A 16,242-nucleotide genomic window follows, 5' to 3' on the forward strand; every position below is an offset into this window, starting at 1 on the left:
TTTGGTTTTCTTTTTGTTTAAGTGCCATAAAGCAGTTATACTGAATATATTACGGTTCTTAATCCCCATATTGTATATAATACTGATTATATTACATTTTTTATAAGGATATAAATTATATAGGCTTGTTTATTTTTGTATATGATGTAATATTATGTATTACATGCCAAATAAGTATGTATACAAAAAAAGAAAACAAAAATTATTTATTGTTCTAAAATAAAAATAAAAAAGAATTTTTTTAATCAAAGAAAATGAAAACAAAATTCTGATTTAGTTCTCATTTTTTACAAAAAACGAGGGTAATAATAAAAAAAAAAAAACAAAAGCAAAAAAGAAATTTTTTCATTCAATATACTTAAATTTTCACTGCTTTTCTCTACCTTGATTAACTTATAAAAATAAAAATTATCTGTTGGCAAGCCAAATTTTTCTAAAAAAAATTAATATAATTATTTCCCCATTTTTTAATATTTCAGCGTTATTATGATTTTAAATAACAGTATTATTACCAATAATATTCTATTAAAAAGAAATCCTGTTATAAATTACAAAAATTATAGAATTCCTATTATAACATAACAAGCAATTAATAACAAACTTACCTCTTCAATAGAATCACTCTCATATAGATAAACATGTAATAAAGGATCTCTAGGATCTTTTATTAAATAAACCATTGCATTCATTGGTCCATTAAATTCCATAAAATTACTACCACAAATGTTATTATTATTACCAGCGCCACCACTATCACTTTTATTAGAATGTGATATTGTTTTTAGATGAATGTAATTACCAGTATTACGACAATTTTTATGAAAATTTATACGACATACTCCAACAACAAATTTTAAATGATGATTTAATTGTAATTCAAAATCAGCATTATATGCTTCTAATTGACCATTTTCAATTCCAACTGATAGCTGAAAATATTTATAAGAAAAAAGATATTTAAATTTAAATATATAAATTAAAAATAAAATATATAAATTTAAAATTATGTAAGTATGTAATTGTGTATGTACTCGCTCATGTACATATTACATAAACAACTGCATATATGTTTAAGAAAAAAAAAAGTTGATTGGAGTACAAGTAAATCAAATGCACTAGGCTGGGTCAATTTTTTTTTTTTTGTTCTAAGTATAAATTTAAATTTGTAATAATGGATAGGTAGCATTTTGAGCGTAGTTACATTAATCCGAATTCCTTTCAAATTTATTGTAAGCATATTCATATTCTCTTTTAATTTTTATCCTCTTATTGTTAAACGATCATTTTATAATATTAAAATATTTAAGGTATCTAGTTAGGGAATAGAAATTAGAAAATAGGAATTTTGAAAATAGGGAATGATCACTTATAAAACACATATTTTTGTAATGTAAGTTGTTTTTCAATAGACAAATTTAAATTTATTTGTAATTAAGAGGTCAAAAACATTAGTAGGTACACATGGTAACTAGAATTTTTTTGAATTCTCTAAAAAATAATCAAAAACTTAATAAGAATGCATTATTTTATTTGTCAGTTAAATAAAAATTGTTATACTGTTTGTAGTAATGACTCATATATATTTGGGATCTGGGACCAATACAGGTGTATTATTGGTAGTAAATATAAATATATTTAGGTAGGACTTATCTATTTAGGTTTTCGATTAATGGTATTTTTTATTACATTCACTAAATTTAAATAAAATTAATAAAATAAAATTAATTATGTGTCTAGTTGTTTTTGTATCCTTCTAAGCAAGCATCAATTTCAAGAAGAATCAATTTTATTCTTCAGTTTAAATTATCTGTTGTTCACTTAGTATTTTATCAGGAAAATATTGCATATTTTCAGGGTACTACTATTTAATGTTTTTTTTTCTACAAAGCAAAGCAATGCTCATATAAATGTAATATATGTATACATATGTGCATAATTTGTATAAAAAATCCTAACTTCTCGTCTTTTGAGGAACCAACAAAAATATTTTAACCAATAATAATGAAATTATTACAAATACGTTTATAAAACATTTTAAATGAATAAAATATTTTCATATTTTATTAAAAATTTTGAAAAAAACAAAAAAAAATTTTTGCAAATTACAGGTACATACATAGGTAATTAGTTAATTAATAAAATTTTGCTTGAAATTTAGGTTCCTGAACAATAATTAAAAGGATTTTTTTTGTCATATCTACCTTTTTGTGTACTTCCATTGAACGTATATCACTAATAGTCCAAGGTAACATAGCAGCTGAAAATCTTGGATCCACTGAGGCCTCACCTCTATAAGTTAATCCTATTAGTTTCGTCTTCATTGTTTTTTATTGTTATATTTAAACTTGTTTCTGAAAAATTATTAATTCTAACAAACAAAAATTGCCAAAGCAATGAACATTTTTAATTTTAATTGTTTTAAACACAAACTTCTTTTTTTTACATTAAATTTTTTAATACTTTTTTTTCATTAAAATTTTTCTTTTTAGAGAAAAATCGATTTCAATTTGTCACTATGCTTTATTTACATTAAACTAAACTAAAAGAATTATTTGGGACGTTTTACAATCATTATTATTGATTTTAAATAGATTAATTGTTATTTTAAATGAATAATTTATCGAAATTTTAAAATTTAAATAATTTTTAATACATAATTTGTTAATTTTTATTTTACAATTTCACCTATGTTTTACAATAGAACGAACTTTCCAACCAAGATACTAATTCAAATAATTTTTTCTGTACTTTTGAAGTACGTTACATACATATTTTTTAAATGTCAAACACAATGTTGCCTAAGCTAAAAAAAATCATAAATTTTACTTTAAATAAAATTCTCGTTCTTAAAAACCAAGTGTTTACATAAGCAAGTTTTAGACAAAAGGTTGCAATACGTAAAAATTTTTCCTAATCAACTAAAATAATTTAATGTGCCACTTTATTATCTTCAGCCAAGAAAAATTTGCTATGAGTAATTTGAGTTACGATGTATTGAATAAATTCAAGAGAAAAATCAAAACAAAATTAAATTCTACATTAAAAAAATATAAATGTCTACACATATTTTCTTTCCATAGATTGTAATCTGCCATTTTGACAAACTAAATGTCGATTATGTTTTTTTTATGTAGCCTTTCTCACGTTGACTCATAGAAGCTTCTACGACTAGTAAAACTCTGTAGTAATTGTCGTTAGTAAACATATTTAACTACTTTAAATAAGAAAATGGCTGTTTCCATAAAATTTTCAACCAAATTCTATTAGAATGTTATTATAATTCTACTAAATTCTTTTATAAAACATTATACAAACTCAAATTTTCAGGGCAAAATAAATATAATCCAAACACTGATTTTTCAACGAAGGTTCTTTCTGTCGGTCAAAGTTATTTTTGAAGTAGTTTCTATATACTTGTTTTTCTTTTTCATAGAAAAATTGTTATAGAACATACAATATTAAAATCAATCGTTTTTATATTGCAAATATTTAAATGAACATGCACAATGCCATATTCTGTTTTTATTATTTTGCCAGTGATTTGTATAAAATCTATCAAAATATTTTTACATTGTTTTTGATTACATTAATTGAAAATTTCAAGTCAAATAGCATTTATATGAGCCCGAAATCGGTTTCAAGATGCATATGAATCCAGTAATAGTATAAGTTTTTAAAATTTGTTGTCTTTGATTTTTTTCCTCCATATGTTCTTCCATATGTACCGTAACTTCTTGACTAATATACCCAATTTTTGTTAACCAAAATGACAAACGCTTACGAAAATTTTTATCGCTTTCGTGTATTGTGTGATGAGATCTTTTAGTCGTACCCTTATATGCATTGTAATTTCATGGTTGTCATGCTATGTCATTTATCAAATATAGACATATATGTAGATATAAACAAAAAAATTCTTAAAATTAAAATTGAAATGCATGCAATTGCATTGCTAAAAAAACTGGAGACACTTTTTCTGTACATTTCTGTGAGCTTCTAGACATCTAAATAATAAGAATTAAAAATGGTTGCTTTAAAAGAGAATATAGGATTCATTGGTGGCGGCAACATGGCATTTGCAATTGCTTTAGGTTTAATAAACCGAAATGTAATTCAGCCTAATCAGATATTAACATCAGGACCACATATAGAAAATTTAGAGCGTTGGACGAAAATGGGTACTTCAATTACTGTGGACAATTATGAAGTTGTCGAAAAATGTGATATAATTTTTTTGTGTGTAAAACCGAAAATATTGGAAAGTTGTTGCAAGGATTTATACAAATCATCATGTAATAAGTTATCAATTGCAGCCGTAGATAAAATATTTTTATCTGTTTTAGCCGGGGTTACATTAGAACAGTTAGAAAAAAGTTTAAAATTTTATTCTGACTTAAATGTTAAAATAATCAGAACAATGCCTAATACTTCTGTGCAAATTGGTGAAGGATGCATTATTTATACACCAAATTCAGCCGTAACTAAGAGCGATTTGGCAACGATTGAATTGATGTTATCTCCGTTAGGATTAGCCAAAGAAGTACCCGAACAATTAATAAATCCACTTACAGGGGTTGCTGGATGTGGGCCAGCCTTCGTATACACAATTATTGAAGGATTAGCTGATGGTGCTCTTAAGCAAGGTGTACCAAAAGAAATGGCAGTAAACTTCGCGGCTCAAACTTTGCTAGGAGCATCTAAAACCCTTTTATTAACGAAAAAACATCCAGCAGTTTTGCGTGATGAAGTTTGTTCCCCAGGTGGGTCTACAATCGTTGGAGTACATGAGCTTGAAAAAGGAAATATAAGATCCATCCTTATGAATGCAGTGGAAAAGTCAGTTGAAAAGTCAGCAGCTTTAGGAAAGAGCTCTAGTGAAAAGTCACAATAAATGTAAAACTACATGACGAAATCCTTCAAATTATAGTATGATTTTTATGTATATATTACTGTTATCAAAATATAGTTAACTGATCACATGTATGTACACAATCTTTTTTCGTTTTGAATGAATTTGCAGATGGCCTCTAAAGTATTGAACCAAACATAAAAAAGAAACTGCCATTTGTAAGTTTATATTCCATTATATTGGCTTTACAATCTACCATGTATGTTTTTGAGCATTAGAAAATCACATACAATCATCTAAGTATATGAGATACAATGAAAAATATACAGATGACGCTGTTTGTAAGTGCATTATGGTTGCCAAATATTTCGCTTTTGGTGAGGTTTTCCCGACTTTGAATTGTTTGCCACGATTTGTCTAATTTGTTTGAATTTTTGTAGAATTTTGTTTTAAACATTTATATAATGCCCTCCAGATCGAGATTTTCAACCCAAATCGATTCGTTAAAATTACTAGTTTGATTTGGAAATCGACTGAATATACGCCGATTGAAAGATTGAAAATGATAAACAAATAAATAATGCTTGTCAGTTAATATGAGTCAAGCTACAATATACACGATTGTAATTTCAAGTAAGTACTTGATGTACTACATAAGCAAAGGAGTAGTCATTGTAATGTGAAATATATAAATTCGTTTTAATATGCTCAAAAGACATATTGGTTCAAGTTAAAACCTAATATTATAATAATTTGGTTTTTGCATTTATTTGAATATTTTGTAATTTTAAAATATTTTTTGTATTTTGAATATAAAAATACTAAAACTAATTAAAACAATGGATTTTACTTTACTACAAATTATTGTAGATTTACTTTTTTTTTTTAATTTTTTAATTTTTTAAAAATTTCTTTTGATTTGAGGAAAAAATCCCAGAAATAAATTATTAATACCCTATTCCACTTCTCAAATAACATTTTATGCATATTATTTAACTTGGAATTTTATTTGGAAGAAATTTCTCAAAGTCAAAGATGTTTTCCAAGATAAATTGTTTTATTTTGAGATAACTTCAAGTCTTCTAGAATATTTTGAAAGAAACTTAAAATTTACAAAAATTTACAAAAAAAATTTAAATTCATAATAATTAATTATAAGTAAATTGATATTCAAAAATATTTCAAAATACAAAAGTGATATGGATACAAAATATTAAAATATTTTTGCAAAATTTTTAAATAAAATGTCAACCAAAACAAGTTTGGTCAACCAAAACTAACGAAAACAGCTGACGCAGTGTGAATCCAATTTTCTATAACATGTTATTCGAACAGTATAACATGTTATTCTTCCGTATTTCTCCGATTACAGCCCGGCTATCTGACATAATCATAATATCCGGTCCCCGATACCTCCTTTCCAGTTTGAACCGCATGCACAATTTAATTGTATGCGCTGCGGTCTGAAACAAGCTCGGAAAAGGTCCAATAGGTTCTTGGTCCAAACACTTTCACACCCGTTCTAGCACTTGTCTGCAACCTATGGTGTATGATGCCATTGGACAACCTGAAAAATTATGGTCCCAGTCCATTTTGTTGCGCAGCACCGAGGTAAAGTTTTTCTCAAAAAATTAACTCCTTACCATGTTGTCCCGAGGCACTGCTTGGAGCGAAGTTTCTCCGGGAAGACGGTCCCGAAGACAGACGAGCAACAATTCCACCAGTTGCCCGATATGTTCATATCGACAAGTAGAAAAATAAAATTTTCATAATTTTTTGAATGAGTTTGTAAATCTATATGCATTATAGAACAATAATTTGCTATTTTATTTATATTTTTATTTGAGTTCTTGTATCAAAATATGGCAAATAAATTAGAGTGAGAACTACTGACAGCTGTCAGTGCATTCAGTAGTTAAAGCAGAGTAAGCGAGGTAATTATTGTACTATTAACTTAATTATCTCTTTAGGACAAATCTATAATAAACCTATAATAATGATAACAAAAATGTTTTTTCCCTACCATCATCTAAATTTTTTTTATCAAATATTTTATTTCATTCTTATCTCTTTTTACGACTTTATTTAATTTTCTGCATCTCATTTTTTAAACGCTGCCCTTGCATGCAGCAATTGTCTATAAACTCATGGTTAAGTTGGTTGAACTGTATTTGGCGTTTTCAGCTTGTACATCCCTAGGGCTCAAAATACAATTGAAATTGAAAACGCAAAAGTAAAATTTTGAATTAGCAATAGTTAACAGACAATTCGCGGGAAAGTATACTAAACAGAGAATTTTTTCTATACTTATTTTTTTTTTTTGAATATTATTTTTGTTAATTCATGTATTTAAATTTCAATATCATAAGTATTTTCTGTTTTAAATTTAAAAGAGCTCAAAATGTCTTTAAAAGGTGCTAAATTGATTTGGACAAATAAGAAAGAAAAATCGGAAAAAGTTATCCACCTAAAAAATAAAAAAAATTTTAAATTTGGGTATTATATGACGAATGATTTTATATTAAATAATCCTCAGGCTAAGCCAGTACATTGTGAAATAATTGCGGATGCTTTCAATAGAGTAAGTTTAATGTTTTAATGTACTTAAGTACAACATATGTACATATATCCATTACATATAATATGCTGCACTCTAATTTATTTCGCTGTCCCTAACAATGTCAATTGCTAGCATCATTTTATACATATTTCCTTTATGAATTTGAATCATCAATTTATTAATTCTAATTTGCTAATTCCTATATTATCAGATTAGCATTATAAATAACAGTCGGCAAAACCCAATATCCTTAAATGGTTTTCGAGTAAAAACCCGACGTCCATTACTTCATGGAAGTAAAATAAAAATTTTCGATGATGAATTTGTATGGCAATTTCCAAGAAATGGAAAAGTTAAATCCAGAGAGCTGACGACTGAAAGTAAAAATAGGGTTGAAGAGGAGAAAAAAACACCAGAGAAGAATCAACAAGAAAATATCCCTGCTCCTATTTCAGAGCCATGGAAAAAGAAGGTTCGTCTGTGTTTAAATATAAAAATTATCTAAATAATATTTACAAAAAAAATTAAACTTTCAGCATAAACTAAGAATAAAAGAACGATTATCAGCGCACAGGTAATTAGTTAGCCTTTTTCTGATATTATTCAGTTATTGATACTTATTCAGGTTAATGATACTTGAACATTAACACTGTTTTATTACTGTTTTATTCTATATTTATTTTTTTTATAGTTTCATGCAAAAACAAGAACAAGAATCAGATGAAAGTGACTCTGAAAATAAGAATTATAAGAAAGTTACAGATCCAAAAAGACAATGTAGTTCAACTAAAAAAAAATGTATATCTGAGCAGTTGAGACGTAAAACCTTTGAGCCTGTAACACCAGTAAAGGAATGGAATGAAGATTCTTCTTTAATAAAGTTTGATTCGAATATGAATCAGAATAAAGAAAATCTCGCAATTAACCGTTCGCAGTTATCAAAATTGATTAAATCAGAAATTTTAGTTACATCATTTTCTCCATTAGTAAACAATGGTACTGCCATATTTGATTCATCATTTGCATATATTAAATCAAGCAAAAATTCACCTAAAAGTTTGTATGCTACACCAAAAAGTGCTTTGTCAGAAATAAATGCTGATAATATTAATGACACTAGTACTGAATTTATAAAATTTTCAACACCTATGGCAAAGTACAATACAAACAACACTTCTATGTACTTGATTGATTTGACCACCCCGGCTCAATTCAAAGAAAATATAAGTAGCCATGAAATAGACTTAAAAAAAACACCTACGAATGTTAATATATCTAAAACATCTAAATTAAAATCTGCATTAAAAAGTTTTTGTCCAAAAGAAAATCGTACAAAATCAACAAAGAAAGTTAAAATGACTTGTGGCGAAAGCCTTGTTCCGTCAGAGCGAAATTCCGGGCAAGGAAAACCATTTTCTTGTAAGAATAATATTTCTAAACATGAAACAAAATTCATGAATTATATTTCTGAAGATGAAGATAAATACTCAAACAAAATTTGCCCAGAATCGAGCAATATATCATTAACAAAATCAAAAGATGAAAATGAAGACTATTGTTCAATTGAAACAATTGATGACACAATATACTTTAATGATACCAACACTACACAAGAAAATGAAAATGTTGTAATTGAGGTGTCGGACGAGTCCACTGCAAGCATTCCTTCATCACCAAAAAAATTAACTTCAACTCCTAAATCAAAATTTAGAGCGTCAAATATTTCTCAATCATTGGTGAAAAAAGCTTTACTTTCTAGTACTAAAAAAATGTCCAAAACTGCTATTGCCAGGTCTTTAATTTCAGATAAAAGCCCAATTCATTTTCAGTCTAAAAGTGCTTCTCTTTTCTTATCTAAAAATGATAATTTAAATGAAACATTAAAGGATATGCGCTCTGTATCACTGAATAAAAAGAACGTGTCTTCTATTGCAACACCTACAAAGAAAAATTCGATATCTAATAATATTTCGAGCGTTAAGGCAAATTCTTTCAAGAATTCTGAAAGTTTAAAAAATAATAGAACATCTTTTTTGAGATCCAGTTTAAATAAAAGCGTTAATTCATATTCCAATTCTAAGCGTTCTTGTGAAAATTCAATTAAACAAAAATCTATTTTTCCTGTCAAGACCAGCTCCAAACATATTTTCGTGACCTCAACTTCAAAGCCTGCATCAAAAACAAAGTCAGTTGTGGAATCTAGCACTCTTAATGAAATGCAAAATTTAGAAAATCTAGAGTCTGAAACTTCTGACAAAAAAGGTTCTTGTGGTGAAGTCAACAAAAATTGTAATGAAATATACCAAAACAATGCGGAAAATTCAGCTTTAAATGAAACATTTACAGTAGAATCTGATGATGAAAATTTCAGTTTGCATATATCAGAAAAAAATTGTTCTGACTTGAATACGATTTTAGTACAACAACGCGAATCTGAAACCCTAACAAATTGTGAATCACCTAGGATAACTGAAACGCAAAAATTAATTAACTCTCAGAATAGAAACAATGTTTTGGTAGAAAAAATGATTAACAAAAGATCTATTGCAACCCCAATTTTTAAGGGAATCAAAGAAATGATTAGAACACCGAAAGTTCTTAAGACTCCTGAAATGGAAGATATTAAACATATGATCAAAACTCCTAACTTCGGAAAAACTCAAAACTTTAAAGGGACAAAAAATATGAAAACACCACAAAATGAAAAAAGTAATGTTGAACTTTTAGGTGTCAAAGAGCTTATAAAAACTCCAAAAATCCATGAAAGTAATTTTAATGCGGTAGGCGAAATGTTAAAAACTCCTCAACCTAGTTTAGAAAATAGTTCGTTTGATACAAGATTGATGCGAAATATAATAGAAAACGAATACGAAGGTAATTTTGCATGTTTTCAATTGATTTGGTATTTTAATATATGAAATCTCTTTAGGTGTTGACCAAATTTTTAAAACTCCATCAGCAAAAGCAATTATGGTATCTGATAAAGGGAACGAAAGTACAACAATAAAAAAATCTTTAATTTCAAATGCTGAAAATATTTCAAAACCTATTAAATTCAACTTGGAGGATGAAATTGAACCAATAGTTAAAACCATATTATTTGAGAATTCTTTAAAAGGTGTAACCGAGAATTACACTTCAACACCACATTCGACATGTAATCAGACCTTCGATGAATTAATTGGCTCTCAGAATGTCGTGAAAACTTATTCCAGAAGAAAAAAACAGTCGGTAACTGACCCAGTAATGCTCCTTGAATCAAGTGGCTTAAACGATATTGCGAAATCCGACATCCAGGAATGGATTGAAAATATTTCGCCAGAAATTACGGAATCTAAAGAGGAAATTGTAACAAACATTGCAGATATTTCAAATGTTTCCGGTGGTTTATTTGATATTAGCGGCATAGACATTTTGAATTTGACACACAAATCAGTCGACTCAGAAAATAAATGTAGTATTTTACACAATATTAACAAAATAGTAAAAGAAAAAGTTAAACAAATTAATAGTCCTGGCGACAAATACAACTTGAATATTCAAAAATCCTTTTCCCTAGATACAGACAAGTCTAAGTTTAAACCAAACCCAGATCCACTTCTGGAGGGCACATTTAACCTAGAAACGACGAACCAACAAAAAGAAATTGAGGAAGATTTCGAATATTTTGAAAATCAACCCATAGTAAATAAACAAAGGTCGTTTACTCCAGAAACACAAATATATAAAACAAAGTGGAATAGAAAAACAATTGGCAATAATCAAATCTTAGACGAGTGCTTTAATTTAAAAGTAGTTAAAAAACAAAGAGAAATGGAATTGGCATTTCAAAATTTTGAAGAAGAACCAAATTTAAATAACCTTAAATCGTTAACTCCAGAATACTATAAACCTAGAACAAAAGTAACGAGAAAAACAATGGGAAACAATCAAGTCTTACATGAGTCATTTGACTTAAAAGCAGCAAAAGAAAAAAGAGAATTGGAGTTGGCATTTACAAATTTTGAAGAAGAACCAAACTTAAATAGCCTTAAATCGGTTACTCCAGAAAAATGTAAACCTAGAACAAAAGTAACGAGAAAAACAATGGGAAACAATCAAGTCTTACATGAGTCATTTGATTTAAAAGCAGCAAAAGAAAAAAGAGAATTGGAGTTGGCATTTACAAATTTTGAAGAAGAACCAAACTTAAATAGCCTTAAATCGGTTACTCCAGAAAAATTTAAATCTAGAACAAAAGTAACGAGAAAAACAATGGGAAACAATCAAGTCTTACATGAGTCATTTGACTTAAAAGCAGCAAAAGAAAAAAGAGAAATGGAGTTGGCATTTACAAATTTTGAAGAAGAACCAAACTTAAATAGCCTTAAATCGGTTACTCCAGAAAAATGTAAACCTAGAACAAAAGTAACGAGAAAAACAATGGGAAACAATCAAGTCTTACATGAGTCATTTGACTTAAAAGCAGCAAAAGAAGAAAGAGAATTGGAGTTGGCATTTACAAATTTTGAGGAAGAACCAAACTTAAATAGCCTTAATTCGGTTACACCAGAAAAATGTAAACCTAGAACAAAGGTAACGAGAAAAACAATTGGAAACAATCAAGTCTTACATGAGTCATTTGACTTAAAAGCAGCAAAAGAAAAAAGAGAATTGGAGTTGGCATTTACAAATTTTGAGGAAGAACCAAACTTAAATAGCCTTAAATCGGTTACACCAGAAAAATGTAAACCTAGAACAAAACTAATGAGAAAAACAATGGGAAACAATCAAGTTTTACGTGAGTCATTTGACTTAAAAGCAGCAAAAGAAAAAAGAGAAATAGAGTTGGCATTTGAAAATTTTGAAAATCAACCCAATTTAAAAATCCAGAAGTCCTTTACTCCTGAAGACCGTAAATCTAGCATAAAACTTCCTAGAAAAACATTGGGAAACAATCAAGTACCACGTAAATCTTTCGACTTAAAAGCAGCAAAAGAAGAAAGAGAATTGGAGTTGGCATTTACAAATTTTGAAGAAGAACCAAACTTAAATAAACTTAAATCGTTTACTCCAGAAAAATGTAAACCTAGAACAAAAGTAACGAGAAAAACAATGGGAAACAATCAAGTTTTACGTGATTCATTTGACTTAAAAGCAGCAAAAGAAAAAAGAGAAATAGAGTTGGCATTTGAAAATTTTGAAAATCAACCCAATTTAAAAATCCAGAAGTCGTTTACTCCTGAAGACCGTAAATCTAGAATAAAACTTACTAGAAAAACAATGGGAAACAATCAAATCCCACGTAAATCATTCGATTTAAAAGCAGCAAAAGAAAAAAGAGAATTAGAGTTGGCATTTACAAATTTTGAAGAAGAACCAAACTTAAATAGCCTTAAATCGTTTACTCCAGAAAAATGTAAACCTAGAAAAAAAGTAACGAGAAAAACAATGGGAAACAATCAAGTCCTACATGAGTCATTTGACTTAAAAACAGCAAAAGAAAAAAGAGAATTAGAGTTGGCATTTACAAATTTTGAAGAAGAACCAAACTTAAATAAACTTAAATCGTTTACTCCAGAAAAATGTAAACCTAGAACAAAAGTAACGAGAAAAACAATGGGAAACAATCAAGTTTTACACGAATCATTTGACTTAAAAGCAGAAAAAGAAAAAAGAGAAATAGAGTTGGCACTTGAAACTTTGGAAGCCGAACCGAATTGTATACCTAAAAAGGCATATACTGCTAAAGAGAAAAAAACTATGGAGTTAGAAAAAAAATTAAAGAAAACAACACAAAGTTCTCGAAAACTTCGAACCCGAAAAATTGAGACTGATAATCATTTAGATAATAATGAAATTGGATATGAAGAAGGGAAATGCAAAACATATACTTTTGAGCCAGAATTTAAAACTCCTACTATTGTTGCACCTAAGACAAGAACAGCAAGGAGATTAAGATCGAATTCAACATCAACTCCAGTTAAACTGTCAGAAGAAATTTGTAATATTTCACAGATACAAATCAATGAAACTACAAAAATTTCCGCGTCATCAGAAAAATCTAAAATTAGTGGCACAGTTATAGAAAATGACGAATTGCGAAATGATATAAACGTTGATAAAAAGGGAAGAGCTAGAACAAGGCAAAGAAAGGTTGTAGAAAAAGATGAAATGGATTTTGCTGTAATTGACGAAACAGGTAAAGCTAAAGAAAGTGAAAGCGAAAGTATAATCAAGAGTGAAAACTTGGAATTAGAAAAACCTGTGAAAAAAAGAAGTCGCAGAAATTTGTTAAAAAAAAAGGACGAAGTTATTAATGTTGAAACACAAATGTTGGACGAACAGGTTTCTAATGAAAGGTTAAACAAAGCAACTCAAAGATCGGAAAGACTTCGAGCCCCAAAAATTGAAACTGATGAACATTTGCATAAGAATGATATTAATTCTGAAGTGTTAGATTGTCAAGAATTAACTAGCTTTGAAGCACAATATAAAAATATGAACATTGTTGTATCTAAGACAGAAACTGGAAGGGGATGGATATCGAATTCAACATCAACTCCAGTTAAATTGACGGAAGAAAATTGTAATATTTCACAGATACAAATCAATAATACCACGAAAAGTTCCGCGTCATCAGAAAAATCTAAAATTAGTGGTGCAGTTATGGAAAATGACAAATTGGGTAACGATATAAACCTCGATAAAAAGCTAAGAGCTAGAACAAGGCAAAGAAAGGTTGTAGGGAAAGATGAAGTGGATTTTGCTGCAAATGGTGAATTAGGTAGAGCTAAAGAAAGTGAAAGTGAAGCGAAAAGCGCAAGTATAATCAAGAGTGAAAACTTAGAATCAGAAGAACCTGTGAAAAAAAGAAGTCGCAGAAATTTGTTAAAAAAAAATAACGAGGTTATTAATATTGAAACACAAATATTAGACGAGCAGGTTTCTAACAAAAAGTTAAACAAAGCAACTCAAAGATCTGAAAGACTTCGAACCCCAAAAATTGAAACTGATAAACATTTGCATAAGAATGATATTAATTCTGAAGTGTTAGATTGTCAAGAATTAACTAGCTTTGAAGCACAATATAAAAATATGAACATTGTTGTATCTAAGACAGAAACTGGAAGGGGATTGATATCGAATTCAACATCAACTCCAGTTAAATTGACGGAAGAAAATTATAATATTTCACAGATACAAATTAATGATACCACGAAAAATTCCGTATCATCAGGAAAATCTAAAACTAGTGGTACAATTTTAGAAAATGACGAATTGCGAAATGATATAAACGTAGATAAAAAGGGAAGAACTAGAACAAGACAAAGAAAGGTTGATGAAAAAGATAAAATGGATTTTGTTGCAAATGGCGAATCAAATAGAGTTAAAGAAAAGGAAAGTGAAACGAAAGGCAGAAGTATAATCAAGAGTGATAACTTGGAATCAGAAGAACCTGTAAAAAAAAGAGGTCGCCGAAATTTAATTAAAAAAAATGACGAAGTCATTAATGTTGAAACACAAATGTTAGACGAACAGGTTTCTGATAAAAAGTCAAACAAAGCATCTCAAAGATCTGGAAGGCTTCGAACCCGAAAAATTGAAATTGATAACCATTCGGATGAGAATGATATTAATGCTAAAGGGATAGACAGCAAAGAATCAACTAACTTTGAGGAACAATATAAAATTATTAACATTGTTGTATCTAAGACAGGAACTGGAAGGGGATTAATATCGAATTCAACGTCAACTCCAGTAAAATTTGTTGAAGAAAATTGTAATATTTCACAAATACAAATCAATGATACCACAAAAAGTTCCGCGTCATCAGAAAAATCTAAAATTAACGGTACAATTATAGAAAGTGACACAAATGAAGACAAAAAGCTAACAACTAGAACAAGGCAAAAAAAGGTTTTAGAAAAAGACAAATTGGTTGAAAGTGGCATATTATTAAGCACAACTAAAGAAAATGAAAACAAAACCAAAACCGAAAGCATAAGCGAAAGTGAAAAAATAGAATTAGAAGAACCTGTAAAAAAAAGAGGTCGCCGAAATTTGTTAAAAATTAAAAACAACCAAAGCAATAATATTGAAACGCAAATGTTAAATGAACAGATTGCAACAAAATTAGGTGATCCCGTGAAATCAACGGAATTAGATGAAAACATAAATACATCATTCCGAAGATCCAAAAGACTTCGAAATCGAAAAGTCATATCTGATAGCCACTCCGATAGTATTGATACGGAAATTTCAGAAAAAGAAATCACTCATATAGAAAAAAGATCAACTAGACGAAGAAAATAAATTTTCGTTTAATAAACTTTTAAACTTTTACACCAATAAATGATTTTTGAAGGTCATTTAGGACAGGAAAAATTAGATTTTAAAAAATTGTTATTATAACTTTTGGTATGCGTCGGTTTCTTTTTATATATTTTTTTTTTTGTTTTGTATAAACCTTTTTAATTTTTATATTGAAACTTTGATCAGTTTTTAACCGATTTTGTATAAGTTTTGTATGTTTTAATTAAAGATTTTATTGATTTGAAAATAATTTGTAAAAAGTTTATTATTTTTATACAATTATGTCTCAGGTTTCTGTCTTATAGAATCCCATTTTAAAGCTTTAATTTGAGACTTATTTGATTTTTCTATTCGTTGCTTAAATGCTTGTGGGGTTATACCATTTACAAATGCAATGGTATTTATGTTGAAATTTGAATTGAAACAGAAAAAAAGTAATGCGTAAGCCAAGCTTTTGATTTGAAAATAGGTGCTTAAATTCAAATTTTATACATACATATGTACATAATTTGAAGTGATCAATAAGATAAACATATTT

At 28.2% G+C, this 16,242-nt stretch overlaps 4 protein-coding genes across 5 annotated transcripts in view; 3 read left to right on the forward strand and 1 right to left on the reverse strand.

Annotated features, from left to right (window-relative positions):
- Nucleotides 1–2,578, reverse strand: part of LOC129607846 (TBC1 domain family member 4) — a 50,363-nt gene extending 47,785 nt beyond the window's left edge. The window contains exons 1-2 of one of the 2 annotated variants that reach the window (XM_055519055.1): nt 2,202–2,578; nt 606–929 (exon numbers count right to left, since the gene is read on the reverse strand). In XM_055519055.1, coding sequence (XP_055375030.1) covers nt 606–929; nt 2,202–2,321 — 444 coding nt within the window. In that variant the 5' untranslated portion in view covers nt 2,322–2,578. The remainder of the gene's footprint in view (nt 1–605; nt 930–2,201) is intronic. The other variant, XM_055519056.1, reaches the window with a different exon arrangement.
- A 1,304-nt stretch (nt 2,579–3,882) lies between these two features.
- Nucleotides 3,883–4,992, forward strand: LOC129607991 (pyrroline-5-carboxylate reductase 3). Its single transcript, XM_055519285.1, has one exon. It carries the CDS (start codon nt 4,025–4,027, stop codon nt 4,889–4,891), a length of 867 nt encoding a protein of 288 aa, XP_055375260.1. The 5' UTR covers nt 3,883–4,024; the 3' UTR covers nt 4,892–4,992.
- Nucleotides 4,993–7,130: 2,138 nt separating this feature from the next.
- Nucleotides 7,131–7,995, forward strand: LOC129608081 (uncharacterized). The gene is made up of 3 exons (XM_055519402.1): nt 7,131–7,430; nt 7,621–7,881; nt 7,946–7,995. The coding sequence occupies exons 1-3, from the start codon at nt 7,251–7,253 to the stop codon at nt 7,985–7,987; spliced, it is 483 nt and encodes a 160-aa protein (XP_055375377.1). The 5' UTR covers nt 7,131–7,250; the 3' UTR covers nt 7,988–7,995.
- A 109-nt stretch (nt 7,996–8,104) lies between these two features.
- Nucleotides 8,105–15,945, forward strand: LOC129608128 (uncharacterized). The gene is made up of 2 exons (XM_055519454.1): nt 8,105–10,283; nt 10,339–15,945. Exons 1-2 carry the CDS (start codon nt 8,105–8,107, stop codon nt 15,702–15,704), a joined length of 7,545 nt encoding a protein of 2,514 aa, XP_055375429.1. The 3' UTR covers nt 15,705–15,945.
- The last annotated feature ends 297 nt before the right edge of the window (nt 15,946–16,242 follow it).

The sequence above is a fragment of the Condylostylus longicornis genome, unplaced genomic scaffold, assembly GCF_029603195.1.
Source record: "Condylostylus longicornis isolate FDR11 unplaced genomic scaffold, ASM2960319v2 ptg000030l, whole genome shotgun sequence".
In the NCBI taxonomy this organism is placed as follows: domain Eukaryota; kingdom Metazoa; phylum Arthropoda; class Insecta; order Diptera; family Dolichopodidae; genus Condylostylus; species Condylostylus longicornis.

Excerpts from the sequence above, each read along its gene's own strand:
- LOC129608128 (XM_055519454.1), top strand. The coding sequence starts at position 8,105 with ATGCAAAAACAAGAACAAGAATCAGATGAAAGTGACTCTGAAAATAAG. Across the intron at positions 10,284-10,338 it reads AATAGAAAACGAATACGAAG|GTGTTGACCAAATTTTTAAA; the intron begins GTAATTTTGCAT and ends AAATCTCTTTAG.
- LOC129608081 (XM_055519402.1), top strand. The coding sequence starts at position 7,251 with ATGTCTTTAAAAGGTGCTAAATTGATTTGGACAAATAAGAAAGAAAAA. Across the intron at positions 7,431-7,620 it reads TTGCGGATGCTTTCAATAGA|ATTAGCATTATAAATAACAG; the intron begins GTAAGTTTAATG and ends CTATATTATCAG. Across the intron at positions 7,882-7,945 it reads CAGAGCCATGGAAAAAGAAG|CATAAACTAAGAATAAAAGA; the intron begins GTTCGTCTGTGT and ends TTAAACTTTCAG.
- LOC129607991 (XM_055519285.1), top strand. The coding sequence starts at position 4,025 with ATGGTTGCTTTAAAAGAGAATATAGGATTCATTGGTGGCGGCAACATG.